The sequence below is a fragment of the Micromys minutus genome, assembly GCF_963924665.1.
Source record: "Micromys minutus genome assembly, chromosome: 23".
In the NCBI taxonomy this organism is placed as follows: Eukaryota; Metazoa; Chordata; class Mammalia; order Rodentia; family Muridae; genus Micromys; species Micromys minutus.
Window position 1 is genome coordinate 1,701,691 of NC_137958.1, and position 14,147 is coordinate 1,715,837.

At 42.1% G+C, this 14,147-nt stretch overlaps 1 protein-coding gene across 1 annotated transcript in view; it reads left to right on the forward strand.

The window, feature by feature from the left end:
• The window catches only part of L3MBTL4 (L3MBTL histone methyl-lysine binding protein 4), a gene marked incomplete at both ends in the record, with an annotated part of 378,564 nt that overhangs the window by 250,931 nt on the left and 113,486 nt on the right, over positions 1 to 14,147 (forward strand). The window contains 1 exon segment of the mRNA XM_080936343.1: positions 10,296 to 10,366. Coding sequence (XP_080792469.1) covers positions 10,296 to 10,366 — 71 coding nt within the window.

The window sequence follows — 14,147 nt, forward strand, 5'->3', positions numbered from 1 at the left end:
TTTATCCTGTGAGTAGAGTTCCCTTAGAATAGCTTTGCTCAGTCACACCTCAAGTCCCCAGGTTGCTTGCACATGTTCACTGGGAGAACTGGGCTCAGTAAACATGTTCTTACATACATGTTACATGTTGTATACTACATGTATTTAAATTCCTTCTACTTCCCACAATGCTGTAGAAAGTTCCATTTTTGTTAAGGAACTGTTTTGATTCAGTGGCTCGACACACAGTTGCAGCTCAGCTTCCTCTCAGTTACATGACCTTCCCATATGCACACGAATGCCTCTATTTCTGTGGCGGCCTCTTGTTTTTATTATTTACCACACACCCACTCCTCTGCTGAAGCCTCACAGGCTCTGACTGTTCTTCGCTGCCTGTTCACACCCACACTGTGTACAACAAGAACACGTGTGTTCTCTGTTTCCTGATTGAAGAAGGCTTCCTTTTTTTCTTTCCTTTTTATAAATGATTTTCTCCAAGAACAACATTTATTTATTCCAAAATCAGAGAGACAACTGTGCCTATGTGCTTGCGGTCCTTTTCCTGCACCCTGTTGTACTTTTTCCAGGTGAAGATCCTTCCAGTCTGTCTTATAAATGTTTTAGATATTTATCTTCAGTGTTATGTAGCACAAGAACCAGCAGATTTTTGAACTGTGTTTAAAGAGTATTATGTCATCTCAGTGGTTACCTAAGTCATTGTTTCCAGCAAACAGGAACCTCATCATCACCCATCTCAAATGCCACAGAGGAAGTTCCCTCTTCCCATGTTTCACTGAGTGCTGTACCTTTTCTGCAGGGCTTCCCAGGAAAGAGCAGAACTTCGGCGAATGATTGATGCAGATGTCTTGAGAGACCCTGTTATCTAATTCTTTTCTGTGAACCTTCAGAGCTGCATCTTACTTGCAGGAAGTGGAGATGCATGGTGCCCACCCTGAATCATTCCGACTTCCGTCCAAACCCTTCCATGTATGTCAGACATTCAGAGAATTAATGTCACAGTCACACCCACTTTGAACTCATCCTGATCTTCATGGTGATGAACATGATTTCCAGAGTCTGGAAAAGAGAGGGCAGGAAAGCCAACACTGGGTACTCTGAGGGCTAATCATGTGCAGATTAAAATACAGTTCAGGGCCCCTCCTTGTTTTTCTGGTGGTACCTCCCTGAGGCTACTACTGATGTAACCCATAGTATTGAAACCACATGATCAAACGTGGATGGAATTTGACTTTCATGAGTTTTCTCTGCCCTGAGCTTTGCAGACGAATCTGTCATTTTTTTCACAATCAAACTTGTTCCAGTAGCATTGACAGACTTCTGACACTTGAAAGTGTGGCACTGCCACACACACACACAAATAGATACAGATAAATTATAGGTATCAATAAGGAAGAGAGAGAGATCTTTGTAGTGAGGTCATTAGCTGCATATTTATTACTTGATAATTTGTCTTCATAGTAGAAAGTCTATTTATGGTCACAGTTTTTAAAGTAAAGGATTGCATTTTAAAACCCAGTACGATATATTTGCCAAATGTGTGTAAGATTTACCTGTGAAAGGTCATATATTCCTGTTGTGTTAACCTTTAGAACTCAGACTCACAGTATCACAACAGGTGGCAACTATTGAAAGAATGCATTTAGTTTATATGAAATGCATAATCTTGTTTCAGTTTACATACAAAGTTTACACTATTTATTCTTGTGTTGCTAGAGTGAGCAGGGCTGCATTCACGGTGCAGCCAATGGAGACACGTTGCTTCGTGAGTTTTTCACTTAGCTATGATACTGCATGGCTGATATACGCACCTTCATATGTGTACTTAATGGTATATAGCTTCTTACTGTCTTGCACTTTAGGGGAAATGGAGATTCTTGACATGGCAGCACTGCCATTTTTACTGAGGAATGCTGTATTTAGGAAGTAGACGCCTCTTGGCTGTCCAATTGCAGTCAGCAGATTTCTATCCCGTGAAGTAAAGCATCAGATATATCAATAATTGCTATTGTCTTAGTATTAAAGTCACCCACTCCCCTTGAGCTAAACAGTTCAGACTGTTCCATCTTGTTAGCTTCATCTTACATTATGAAAGCCCTGGCTTGCTTTCTTACTCAGATTTCATCACGTTTACAACTCAAGTTCCGAGCATACAAACGAACACAGAAAATCATTCCACTGGAGAGGTTGGGGGTTGAATACACATGCCTGATTTCAAATCCTTAGCATGTTCAATTACGTCCAGCCCTATAGAGAGAAGACAGCATGAGGCTTTAAGAGGGCCAGGCTGGGTACACCGTCGCTGTCTTATACATCTGGCTGTGAGTTTTAGGGTTGACTAAGATACATAAATGTTTAAAAAGAACGTTTCATTAAAAAGTTTTTAAAGCATAAAATGCTTTAAAATCATACTTTTAAAAAATCTTATGTTATAAAAACAAAATTCCTTAGGGGAGACGCTTACCCTGTGTCCCACTGATTTCTCTGATTTGTGGCTCAGATAATACAAAAGTCCCCTCTTCTAACATCTTCTCTGAAATATGCTAAAGGCGGGAGAGAAATGCTAGAGCCATGGGGTGCCTCCGTGGTAAACACAGCTCCTGCCCCTGCACGGTCTGTTAGCGCTTTGTCTCCATTCAGGGGAGAGCATGCCTTCAGTCTTTCCTCCCTACATGTTTTCAGTGACTGCTGCTGCCTCCCCAATGCAGCCGCCACCACACAGGTTGGCCCAGCTGAGAGTTTCACGCACTGAAGCTCCTGTCATTTTTCATCTGTTGCTATTAAGTATTTTTTTTTAATTTAAGAAGCTAAGAAAATGCCATGTCACCTTCCCCAGCACCTTCCCCCACGTTCACGCGCTCCTCTGTGTTGATAACAAAACTGAGCTGGAGAATTGCAATGATCAGCGTAAACCATACCTAACGGAATTGTCGCTTAATGACCCTGATAATATACCGCACTTCTGTGAACCAACTGGTTTCCTTCCACCTCTTAAATTAGCTGGAGCAGAAAATACATATATGCGGCCATTTCCTAAAATGAACAGTTTTCCCGCATATAAACCTTCTGTGTTATTCGGTGGAGTTTCTTTAACCCACCAGGCTTCCTCATTGCTTAGGGCCAGGGGCAGGCATTATGCTCATTTTCCAGCATAATGAGTCCACTCCGGCCCTCTGCCCCGGTCTCCTCAACCATAGCTCCTCCCTTGCCCATGGATCGATTAGTATATTAGTAAATGTTAAAAAGTATAAAGAGGTACCATATCATGCTGCCACCATGTCTCTGGCCCCAGCAGTGATCTCACCACCATGGCTAGCCCCAGAAGCGACCACCCATCTAGTTCCCATGGACATGGCTGCCACATCAGCCCCATGTAACAACATCCCATCCTGCCACTAGCTGCCATAAATCTCTGTAAGCCAGCAAAATCAAACCTCTAGAGGCTTGTAATTCATCAGTAAATTCTCACCCCACAAGATATCCACACAATAAACTCAGAGCCAATAATATTGATATAAACTGCCCACTTAGATAAGACAAATTGTCCTGTAATTATCTCTTCCTTATCAGATGTTCATAGCTACCTGTGGCTATTTAAAGTCACACAGATCTGGATAGGTCTTCTCCTCCTCCATCTTCCCCCTTCTCTGTCCCTCCTATCTTCCCTGCCTCTCAAAATCTCAGTGCCCACCCTCTTTTTCTACTGTCGAATCACAGTTTCTAGCCTTGCCTTTACCTTCTTACAGACAAAAGTCTATAGCTCAACTCTCCCTGCACAGTCCTGAGCAGTTCCCACCAATGTGAGCATCTCAAGGGAAGACTATATTTTATGCTTCCGTGTTTCTGATAGCTAGGATACTGTCTGGTACTTAGTAGGTACTCAGTAAATAAACCAGATTTAGCAGCTAACATGTGCCTGAGGCTTGGGGACATTGGAAGGCAGATTCAGGGAAGAGGAACCTTCTCTTGTGCCCCAGGCTTTTGCTATGTGTCCCCCTTGAGTAGCTCTCATGTGTCTACAAGGACATGTTTGGTGACTTTCTGCACATGTCTTTAGTGAGAGAACTTGTTTCTGACCTTCAGGCTCCACTTCCTTACCTTGCTACATTGTAGGTTCTTTAGTGCACTTGAGTTCACCGAGTCACTTACTGACATTCACCATCCTCTGAAAGTCTCTTCTACTTTAGGAAAATGCAAATGTGAGAGCTCGTGTTACACTTTGAATCAGGGCTCACAGATACATAGAATTATTGATATAGGCACAGACCTGTAGCCTGGCCTGGAATATAGCAGAGACATTTGAAGTAATTATCCATATCTCTTTTCTTACTACTTCTATACAATTTGCTGACTTTAAAACCTCACCAGTGGCCTAGATACAGTTCTCTGTGTAACAATCATCTAGGGACTGGCAGGAACTTAGATCTTTATTTACTTGGCCGGAGAGAAAAATCAGCATCTGTAACTAAATTAAGCCCCTTAATCAAGGAATCCATGATCAACTTCTTCCATGTAGAAATGAGGAAATGGAAGCCAATAACCACAGCCTCTCATTAACACTGTTGGTGGCAACTCGACTGTGTGGCTTCCTCTTCTTGTCTGCTTGCTGTTCTATACCATGAGCTACCCAGTTTACTGTACTGTCAGGATCAAGTTGGGCTGTATCCTGTAGAGGGCTCAGTGATACTCATCTTGCTAGACTAGTGACTCCAACCACACCTGGATCCTAAAATTAAAGCAATCCATTCATTCCCTCATCGTTGCTCCCTTCAAAACACATCTGGGATAGAATCACTCCAACTGCTGCGCTATAGCTGTGACCCAAACATCGAGAAATTCATGTCATTATACCTGCTAGTAATAAGAAAGCCATCCTGGATGGTCAGTCGGCTGCAGGACAGGACTGAAATCAAGGTAGAGGGTTTCTAGTCACTGTGGACTGGGCAGCGGGCATATGGGTGATCTTTTCTGCCAAGATGTGGGTGAACACTATTGCTTCAGAGAACAGCAGAGATGAAGAAATGGGAGAGATCAAGGTTGGAATGAGTGATGTGGAAAAGAAACATGGGGAAAGGGTGAAGCCTACCACTTACTGAGCAGCTCCCTGCAGCAGAGGCCTCGTGGCTGTGGTGGTAGGAGACACAAAGCAGGGAGCAAAGAAAACATCCTTATATGTAGGTTTGAAACGACATTGCCGGAAAAGGATTCAGCCCTCAGCGGATTCCAGGGTCCTGGTCCTTTAGCTCCTGCTGGGGGTTATGCCACACGCAGTACAGCTCTCAGGAAGATCCTAAAAGAGGTTTCCCTGGGCTGCCTGTCACCAGACAGTTTCTAATTTACTGTGACTCTCTGGGTCACCACTGCCATTCCTTGGCTGGGGCTCTTTGTAATTAAGCGCTGTGTTTCTAAGGTCTACATGCTTCCTCGTGTAAAGCAAATATTAGTGTTCTTAGACCCCAGAAAAATAAAAGCGCTGCCTGAGCACCCTCAGGCATTTCTTCTTATACCAGATCCGGATCTGGCTTTAAAAATCATCATTTGCCATTTGATTGCCTGGTGAGCGAGGGGCAGCTAACACGATTTTATCATTACGAAAACAATATTACTTGTTTCCTACGGGAAAACTAGAAAATACAGATGAGTGAGATTAAAACATACAAGACCGGGGATGGCTCAGCAGTTAAAAGTTCTGTCTGCTCCTCCAGAGGATGCAGATGCAATTCCCCTCACATGATGGCTCACAACTATCTGAGACTATGGGAAGTAGCTACATACATGGTGCACAGGACATGCATGCAGACAAAACACCTATATACATAAAATAAAAGTAAACAGATAAAACATAAAATATTAATAGCGTACAGATTTTTTTCCATTAAACCTAACTGGTATAGACTAAAGAGAATCATTAAAAGTTAAACATTTCTCATCCCTCTTCTGTTCGTCTCTTCAGACTGAAGTTACTTGTGCTGACACCCGCACATCATCAATGTCTACATCTTCATAGACGTGTACAGGTGGAACCCGACCCTTTACAAATTTCATAGTAAATGACTTTAACCCCAAGTCTTTATTTAAGACGGCACCATGAGGATCTGGGTTTGTAGATAAACTAGTAAAGCGTGTGCTGCACGTGTGTGAGGAGGACTTGGGAAGAGACGCCCACGTTCCACATACAGATTGGGGGCAACAGTGGCACCTGTGACCCAGCTCTGAGGGGGTAGATTAGGTGGATCCCTGTTACTCACGGGTCCACCACCCGAGGCATTCTGTGAGCTCCAGGTTCAGTGGGAGACCTCAGCAGAATAGTAAATAAAGTGAGATAAAGGTGGGGCGTGACTAAGAAAAGTGTCCATTATCAAAGACAACACATACATGCATGAGCACACACATGCACACGGGGCGCATCAGAAGCACATTAGTAATTCAAAGCGGATGTGCCAATGAATCCGTTTTAGCAGTTGCATCATGTTCTGTACATGACTGTACTTTGTTCATCCAAACCATTTCTTTCCTGACAAGTATTGTACCATATTTTCCCCCGTATAAATGGACCACAGAGAACATTTTCACACTTGCTTTTCTTTAACAGGTATTTTATGCTGTCATATTTCTAATGGTTTGATTAATGTTTATTTACAAACTAAACATAGCATACGCTCTTTGAATTTAGTGACACAGGCTCTCACTCTGTGGTCCTGTAAAAGCCATCATCAAACTTATAGACACGTGGGAACATGTAAAACAAATGCATCCTTCAGTTTTTGTCCTGAGATTCTGACTCCACCTCTCACCCCATCACACCCCATCACCAGGTCTTCCCTTCTGGTCTCCCACAGGACTGTGCTCCAACTGTGAAGTCCTGCTCCCCATGTGTTCCTATAAGGAACTTTCATTTGATCCCATCCCCTGAAAGTTTGATGTAGTCTCTCTCTCTCTCTCTCTCTCTCTCTCTCTCTCTCTCTCTCTCTCTCTCTCTCTCTCTCTCACACACACACACACACATACCACACACACACATATCATACACACACACACACACACATACCACACACACACACACACACACACACACCACACATACATACAACACACACACACACACACCACATATACCACACACACACACACACACACACACACACACACACACACTCGGGGGGGGGGGGACTTATACACTGCTGCCCACAGCACTTCTTCACCTGTCTTGCAGTCATTGTCCCCAAGAGTACACAGGTCCTTATGCCCTGACAACTCACCTGCCTTTTGGTGGGAGGAATCATCTTGACTAAATACAATCTGAAAGCAGAAAACTCTAAAAGACTATTCCTTAGACCTAGAGAATTTACCCAAAAATAACTATCAAACTTCTGTATTGCCCTCACGTTAAGGCCACAGGCTGCCTTCCCTACTCGTAAAACCATCGTCAGCACACAAGTTCTATCAACACTTGATACTAAATATTACGAGTTTGGTCTGGGCTACACTTTTTCAACTAAACCACTGTCAAGAAGATAGACACAGGAAGGAATTGTGCCAGTAACTATGGCTGGCTCTGGTTAGATCTGCTTTCCAGAACAGTAGAAATTGACTTGCAGACTATTGACTTCCAGCTCCTATCCTGAGTCTGTTCCATGCAGAGTCACTCTCCTGTGTGACATTCAGAATCTAGACCCATGCCTTTGTCAACAAAAATGGGTCACTCCTGCCTCTTCTGAGGTAGGCATCTAGTCTAAGGGCCAGAACTTCATAAGCATGCAATTAGTGGCCACTAATGCTGACCTGCCTAGAGGTCACATCTGTAGCAGAACAAGAAGACATGGAGAGTAGAACATGCTGGGCTGGTAGAGGTATTGCCTCCTCTAGGGAAGCCCATGTGAATGAGTGTGTGACATCTGCCACAGTCACTGTCATACAGTCTCACAAACGATTCTGAAGGTTAGTTGTGGAACTACAGCTGTGCCTAAATGCAAGGTGTAGTCCCGGATTCTGGAAAACCCAATGGTGAACAGTGATGTGAATAACTTAGAGCCTTTTCACTAAGCAGAGGCCCATCTGTGGTGTGCCACAGGCCTCGCTATTTCCAGAGTTCTCATGGTAGAACCTTTCACAGAGCAAACATAGAATTGACTTTCCTGTCTTCCAAGAGATCAAGTTCCAAGTAGAACTCCTCACCTGAACTCCATGTAGTCCGGCTCCCATACCTCTGCAGGAATTGCAGCCGAAGTCATTGATAATGCTCATCCAGGTCCTCCCAATGACTTTCGTGTCTGTAAAGCAGCAGTAGGCACCCTTTCTCTTGAAGATGATCTGTGGCGAGAAGAAAGCCTGTATTTGGTGTCCAAAGACTTCACTTTGCATCCTAGCTGCCTAAGACGGGGCAAGCTGTCTGGTGTTTCTGAGCCTTGGTTTTCATATTTATTAATCATGCATGTTATCCCTGCCTTGTGTAGTTGTGAGAACGGAGTAAGGCTCAGTGCAGGGAAACCTGGGTGTCCTTATGCCCTTATAGGTTTCTCAGTGTCTTAACTATTCACAGGGCTCAGCACAGCTATCTCCTTAGTGAACAAGCATTTGAAAGTAAGAAGTAAGCAAATATACCCTTGCAATGGCTCACATTTTAAAATGTGCTCCCAGGTACATCATTTGATTTATCTTAAAATTGTTTGCCAAAAACCCATCAGCATTATGTAAGGTGGACAACCTTCTATTTTTAAATTCCTTATGATAAATCTAAGACCTCACCAACTCAGGCTGCAGAAGGATGTTGTCACGGGAGTTCGTATAATTTATGCTGCAGTAAAACTTTATAAAATTAGGGGCGAAATCCCCAAAGTTGTTTGAAAACAGGTGAGCAGAGCTAAAATTGTTCTTTCCCCTCATCTTCTTTGCAAAATGACGATGTTATGACACTGAGCCCCAGGGGTTGTGGCATCCAGCATCCCACAGTAGCCATCAGATACGTGCTGCTTACGCTTAAATCATCTCTCTGTAGGGCACACACCTTTTCTAAAGGAATGTAAATGAAACCTGACAACACAGGGAACCTAAGGAAAACTAAATGCATTGAACGGTGAAAACAGTCTGTAGATTGTATACATACTGATCCATAATGCCCAACAGCCTTTACAGTGTTTTAAAAATGTTGTTTACTGAGCATGCAGACCAACCTGTTAGGCATGTGGCATGTTCATGTCACAGACTGTACACTAAGATGGTGAGTCCTCAAACATTCACCCTGGTCACAGAACAAGACACTGACTCCTAGGCATAAAACAGGGGTTCGAGCGTGGATGGAGTTTCCTCTCCCCGCCTCCCTGTCTGCACCACAGGTGTAGACTATGTACCATGGTCCAAAGATGGGGCCAAAATTCAAACTCTTGGGTGTTTGGTTGTGGTGTGGTTGTTTTTTACTAAGAAAATCTAGATTAAGAGATACCTAACAAATGAGTGGAATGTTCTTCTGCGGTGACAAATGTGTTCACAAAAATCTATAGATAAACATATACAAATTGTGTATGAGCTGCTCAGACTCCTAGGTAGGTTTGGTAGCTGAGTCATTTTCTTTGTGTTCTGTCATGACCAAGTCACAGGCCTGTAGGTGTGATAAAATGAAAACTGTTAAGTGAAGTAAGAAAACACGTGTGCCAAGCAAAAGATTATAAGTTCATTAGAATCATAAGTATATGCAGATGAATTAATTATCTCGAGCTTTCTGCCTACAATTAATTAGTAGGTAATTAGCAACCACAGAGAAGTCTCACTGTAAAAACTTCTGCCTTTGCTATGCAATGGGAACCTTGGTTCCTAATGAAGAACCTATGATGAGCCACAAAATTAGGCCTCACTGTGTGCTGCCAACATCGCAAAAGTTAATGAATTCTCTGACATTCAGCAGTGCAGCTTAGCTCCTTACACAAGTGCTGAGCAGTCAGTGCTGTGGTCTTCTGATTGAAATGGTAGGTGCCAAACTTTGCAATAATGCTAATTATTTGCCTGTGTCCCACACTATTACCCACTGCCTCAGATACCTACCCCTCAGAGCCTGAGAGATCATTCTCTGGAATGAGTGGATGGGAGGACTTTCAACTTTCAGTTTTCAAAGTCGGAGTTTCTAAACAAAGGCTTATGCCTCCTTTAAATGTTAAATTGAGGAAACGTAATGAGACTGTGCAGAGAAGCACCTGCTAATCCGCTGTCATGTACTCCGGGGTTTCTATTTAAATTTGTGCTGCTGTCATGATTTATTCTTACCTCACAGGATAATGAATCCAGATTTTATTTCTGCTCTTTGCCAGACTTGTACAGCAGGCAAAGTGTTTGAAAATCAAAGGAAAAGAAGATATTGGCTTGGATAATCTCTACAGAGGTAAAACAAAAACATAAACAAAATAAAACAAAAGGAGCAATGGTGGCAAAGACAGCCAGCGTTTGCTTGTTGTTGTAGACAATGTCGTACGTGTCTGCTGGGTTTCATCATTAGGGCAGGGAGTGTTGCCAAGAACCTGGAAGTCAAGAGGCTCTTAGACTCACTCACAGCAGGCTCCCCACCCCCAGGTCAAGTTCCAATACTTTACAGCTCCCTTCTTAGTTTTCTTATTTTTAAAGGTGAAAAGGCCTCTGTCATTCCTGCAGCCCTGCTCATGTCAGGAAAGGGCCAGGCTTATGGAAATCAGCTTTTACAATGTGCTCTCTACGTCTACAGTGGTCTCTCTCTCTTCTTTTTTTTTTTTTTTTTTTTTTGTGGAAACAGTCATCAAACTTTAATCAAGGTTAAAATCTAACACAACAAATGTAACATCTGTGAGCTAAAAGTCTAATAGCCACACAGTAAAAGGAGAGACGAGCATACTCAGAGAGGTGAGCAATATTTGTAATTTATTGGGAAAATACCTGATTTCTCATGGGGCATTGATAACAAGAGTTTATTTAGTTACCTAAATAACTAAAGATCTCTTAATGCAGCCGATGAGTGTGCATTGTGGGTAGGTCAGGCAGAAAGTTACTGGGTAGAAAGCTTAACTTCGGAGCAGAGATGTTTGTTGGGGTCGATCAAAAGAAAAAAAAGTCCTGTTTTCACTCAGGTGTTTCCTTCCAGTGGCTTCTCAATGTAGACAGAATATGAGGCTGGGCTTGGTTGTAGCCAGCTAAGGTCTTCCTCCCACTGCCCTGTCCTTGCACTGAAATTCAGAGCAAGCCAGATGGAAACATTGATCATTTACAAACAGGATGTCATGTCTTCAGCCACTGTGGCCCTTAAATTCCTAGGTCTCCAAACATGGTAGGAAATCTGTTGGTGAGTTTTCTGCTGAACTGGAAAGAAATTAACACAACTGGAGATAAAAAAAAAAAAGGGCCAGACAGTTGCTGAGCACAGGATTGAGCTGGCAATGAGCAAAACTATTCTCTTTGGATGGGACAAAGCTCAGCTTGGGGTTGAAAGAGCTATAAGTTTCCATCAACATCACAAGGCGATGGGGTCTTTTCCTGAGGAAACAGGAGACAATTAAGGTACTTGGTTCTCACTCTTCAGCTACACATTTCTCAAAAGAATCTCGGTATAATACAACCAGAGCTAAGCCTTGCTCTAAATAAGTAATGGATATTTTAGAAACTGCTCCAAATGTTCTCATCCATTGCACCAAGCCTTCATTCTGTAAGCAGCATGTTTTGGAATAATATAAGAAACCTTAAAAAAGTGTTGGTGTTTTAATTCGTATTTTGACATGTTGGAAATTCTCTGCAGAGAGTAATTATGTACATGTTCCTGTTAAAACAGATACACAGTTTTGTGCTTCACATAGTAGAAGTCATAATGAGGATCATTCTGACCAAAATAGAAAATATCTCTAGCAAGATGCGGTTGCATAATGGGAAAGATGAGTCTCTTACAGCTTGCTCAGTGTCGTTGTCTTCCTCTTCTTCTTTTCTTCTTCTTCTTCTTCCTTTTCATTTTCCCCTCTCCTCCTTCCTATTCTTCTTCTTCCTTCCTCTTCCCATTCTTCCTCCTCCTCTTTTTCTTCTTCTTTTTCTTCTTCCTTCCTCTTTCTATTCTTCTATTTCTTCTCTGCACCCTTTGTAAGAAGTTGATGTTCAGATTTTTTTTCTTTTCTACACCCATTGAAGTCTCTAACTCAACCCTGTTCATTTCCCCTCAGGAGATGTCCACAGTGCATTTGGACATCAGTGTCATCAGATGTATAGGGAACCTTTGTCTTGTGCAAAGCACACAGTTGTCTGGAAACCTTTGAGAAATGCATTCTGGGGCAAATTCTACTGCAGGGAAATGTTCTGGCCAGACATGCTACCTGTGTTCTAGCCTGCCAGGTCACTCAGATGACACTCCCTGTGTCGAATCAGCCTTTCTCGTTACACTGAACTTCATTTGCTGTGTTTCCAACCTCTGTGAGACCAAACAGTAGAACTAAGTGTTACTTACTATGGGAGTAAGAAGTTACTTAATACCCTCTTGTTGCCAAGACTACAGTATATGCTTCATGCACAATTCCTCCTCTGTTATTTTATCTTGATGTGTAGATTTGAATTATTAATGAGTAGGTTTATGGAGGGAGTTGGTTTGTGTTTGAGATAACTGAATTAGGTCATTTTCTAATCTGTGAAAGGAAGTTATAAACTCTGGATTTTTTTATAAGTTGTGTACAGCATCTAGACACAACTTCAGGTTTTAATATCATAGATGTTTTCTAATTTCAATAGTGGCCACCTTCCCAATGCATTTTCCTTTCATTAAATATTATTGTCACCTAATTATGGCTCCTTCCAAAGCTTCTGCTTTATTGTTGACTATAGTATTTAAAGATGTGTATATTTTGGAGCATCCGAACAATAATATATAACAATGAAATTGGTGACAGAATATGAATTACTTTCTAATAACACATTTGCTGAAGAATGCAAGGTCATTTCACAAGGATGTCTGAATGTGGAACTAATGGGTATAAGGGACAGTCTGTCTTACTGTCTGTACCAAGTGCTATGCCAAAGCGTGGGAAGAGGTGATGCTCCTTTGTGCCATCTTAAGTAGAACTATGCATAGGCATTGGGGTGATGGTCACAAACATGTCCCTTCTTCAGGATAGAGTTGGTTATCTGGTACTTTTCAAGCTTGTACCTCTGCTCAGTGAATGACCCATACAGAAAAAAAGATGTTCCTTTAGTGGAGGCTGAACAGCGCTCTTACAGTATGTGGCACTCACGTTAGCTCACTTGGTGTGCACATCCTCCTATCTCAGAGAGGTAGAGCTACACAGCTCGGATCCTCAGTACTTCAGACCTGCCGGGGTCTCCACATTTCGTCATGCTTTGGATTCATTTCGAATTTTGAAACTTTAGTAATAAATTTGTGTCTATGGGTTTTGTAACCAGGGTGTAACTTGCTCTCATTGAGCTAAGCCAGTCATTTTCAAAGCCCCCAGATTGAAACATAAATGTTGATGATAAATTATCCATAAGTTAGCTTTTGATAAGAAAACACAAGGGTTTAGGCTGAAACACATTGGGACTTAATGATATTTTAATTTTGTATTTACCCAAATATAGAGAAATTGAGCAAAGTTTCTTGTTTTACAACTACTGCGTTTTGTGAAGGGCCTTCTCTTTTCTCTTCTACAGTGTCTTCCTCATATTGATGCACAGCTTTGTACTTACGTGTAGGAGTCCCATTGTTGGATAGTTTCATTGCTAGATCTCTTTACAGTTCAGCATCTGCTTTCTTAAACTCTTAATGGGGCCTGTGGAAAACACAGATTCATTTTTTAATATTACTCATCCCTTCAGGTCTTCTGCACACCTTCCATGCCTCCAAAATGGCTGGTCTGTTGTTTCACGCTCATCAACTTATTTTCATTTTAAAAGCCTTATGTGTTCATATTACGACTTAGCTCTGGAATACAACTTGAGCTGATTTCCTATATCAAATAATGATCAAAATCCATCTTTTCCAGAAAATACAGCTGATTAAATAATGCTGAGTAAGCTGCCCATCCTATCCTCTTCTGCACTAAGGTGTCGTTTGTTGTAAATTAAGTGACCACTGTTATGTCGATTCGTTTCTGAACTCTGCTCTGATTAATTGGCTTATTTACAGGATTTTGGTAATGCCACTCTCTCTTAATTACCACAGCTTCATA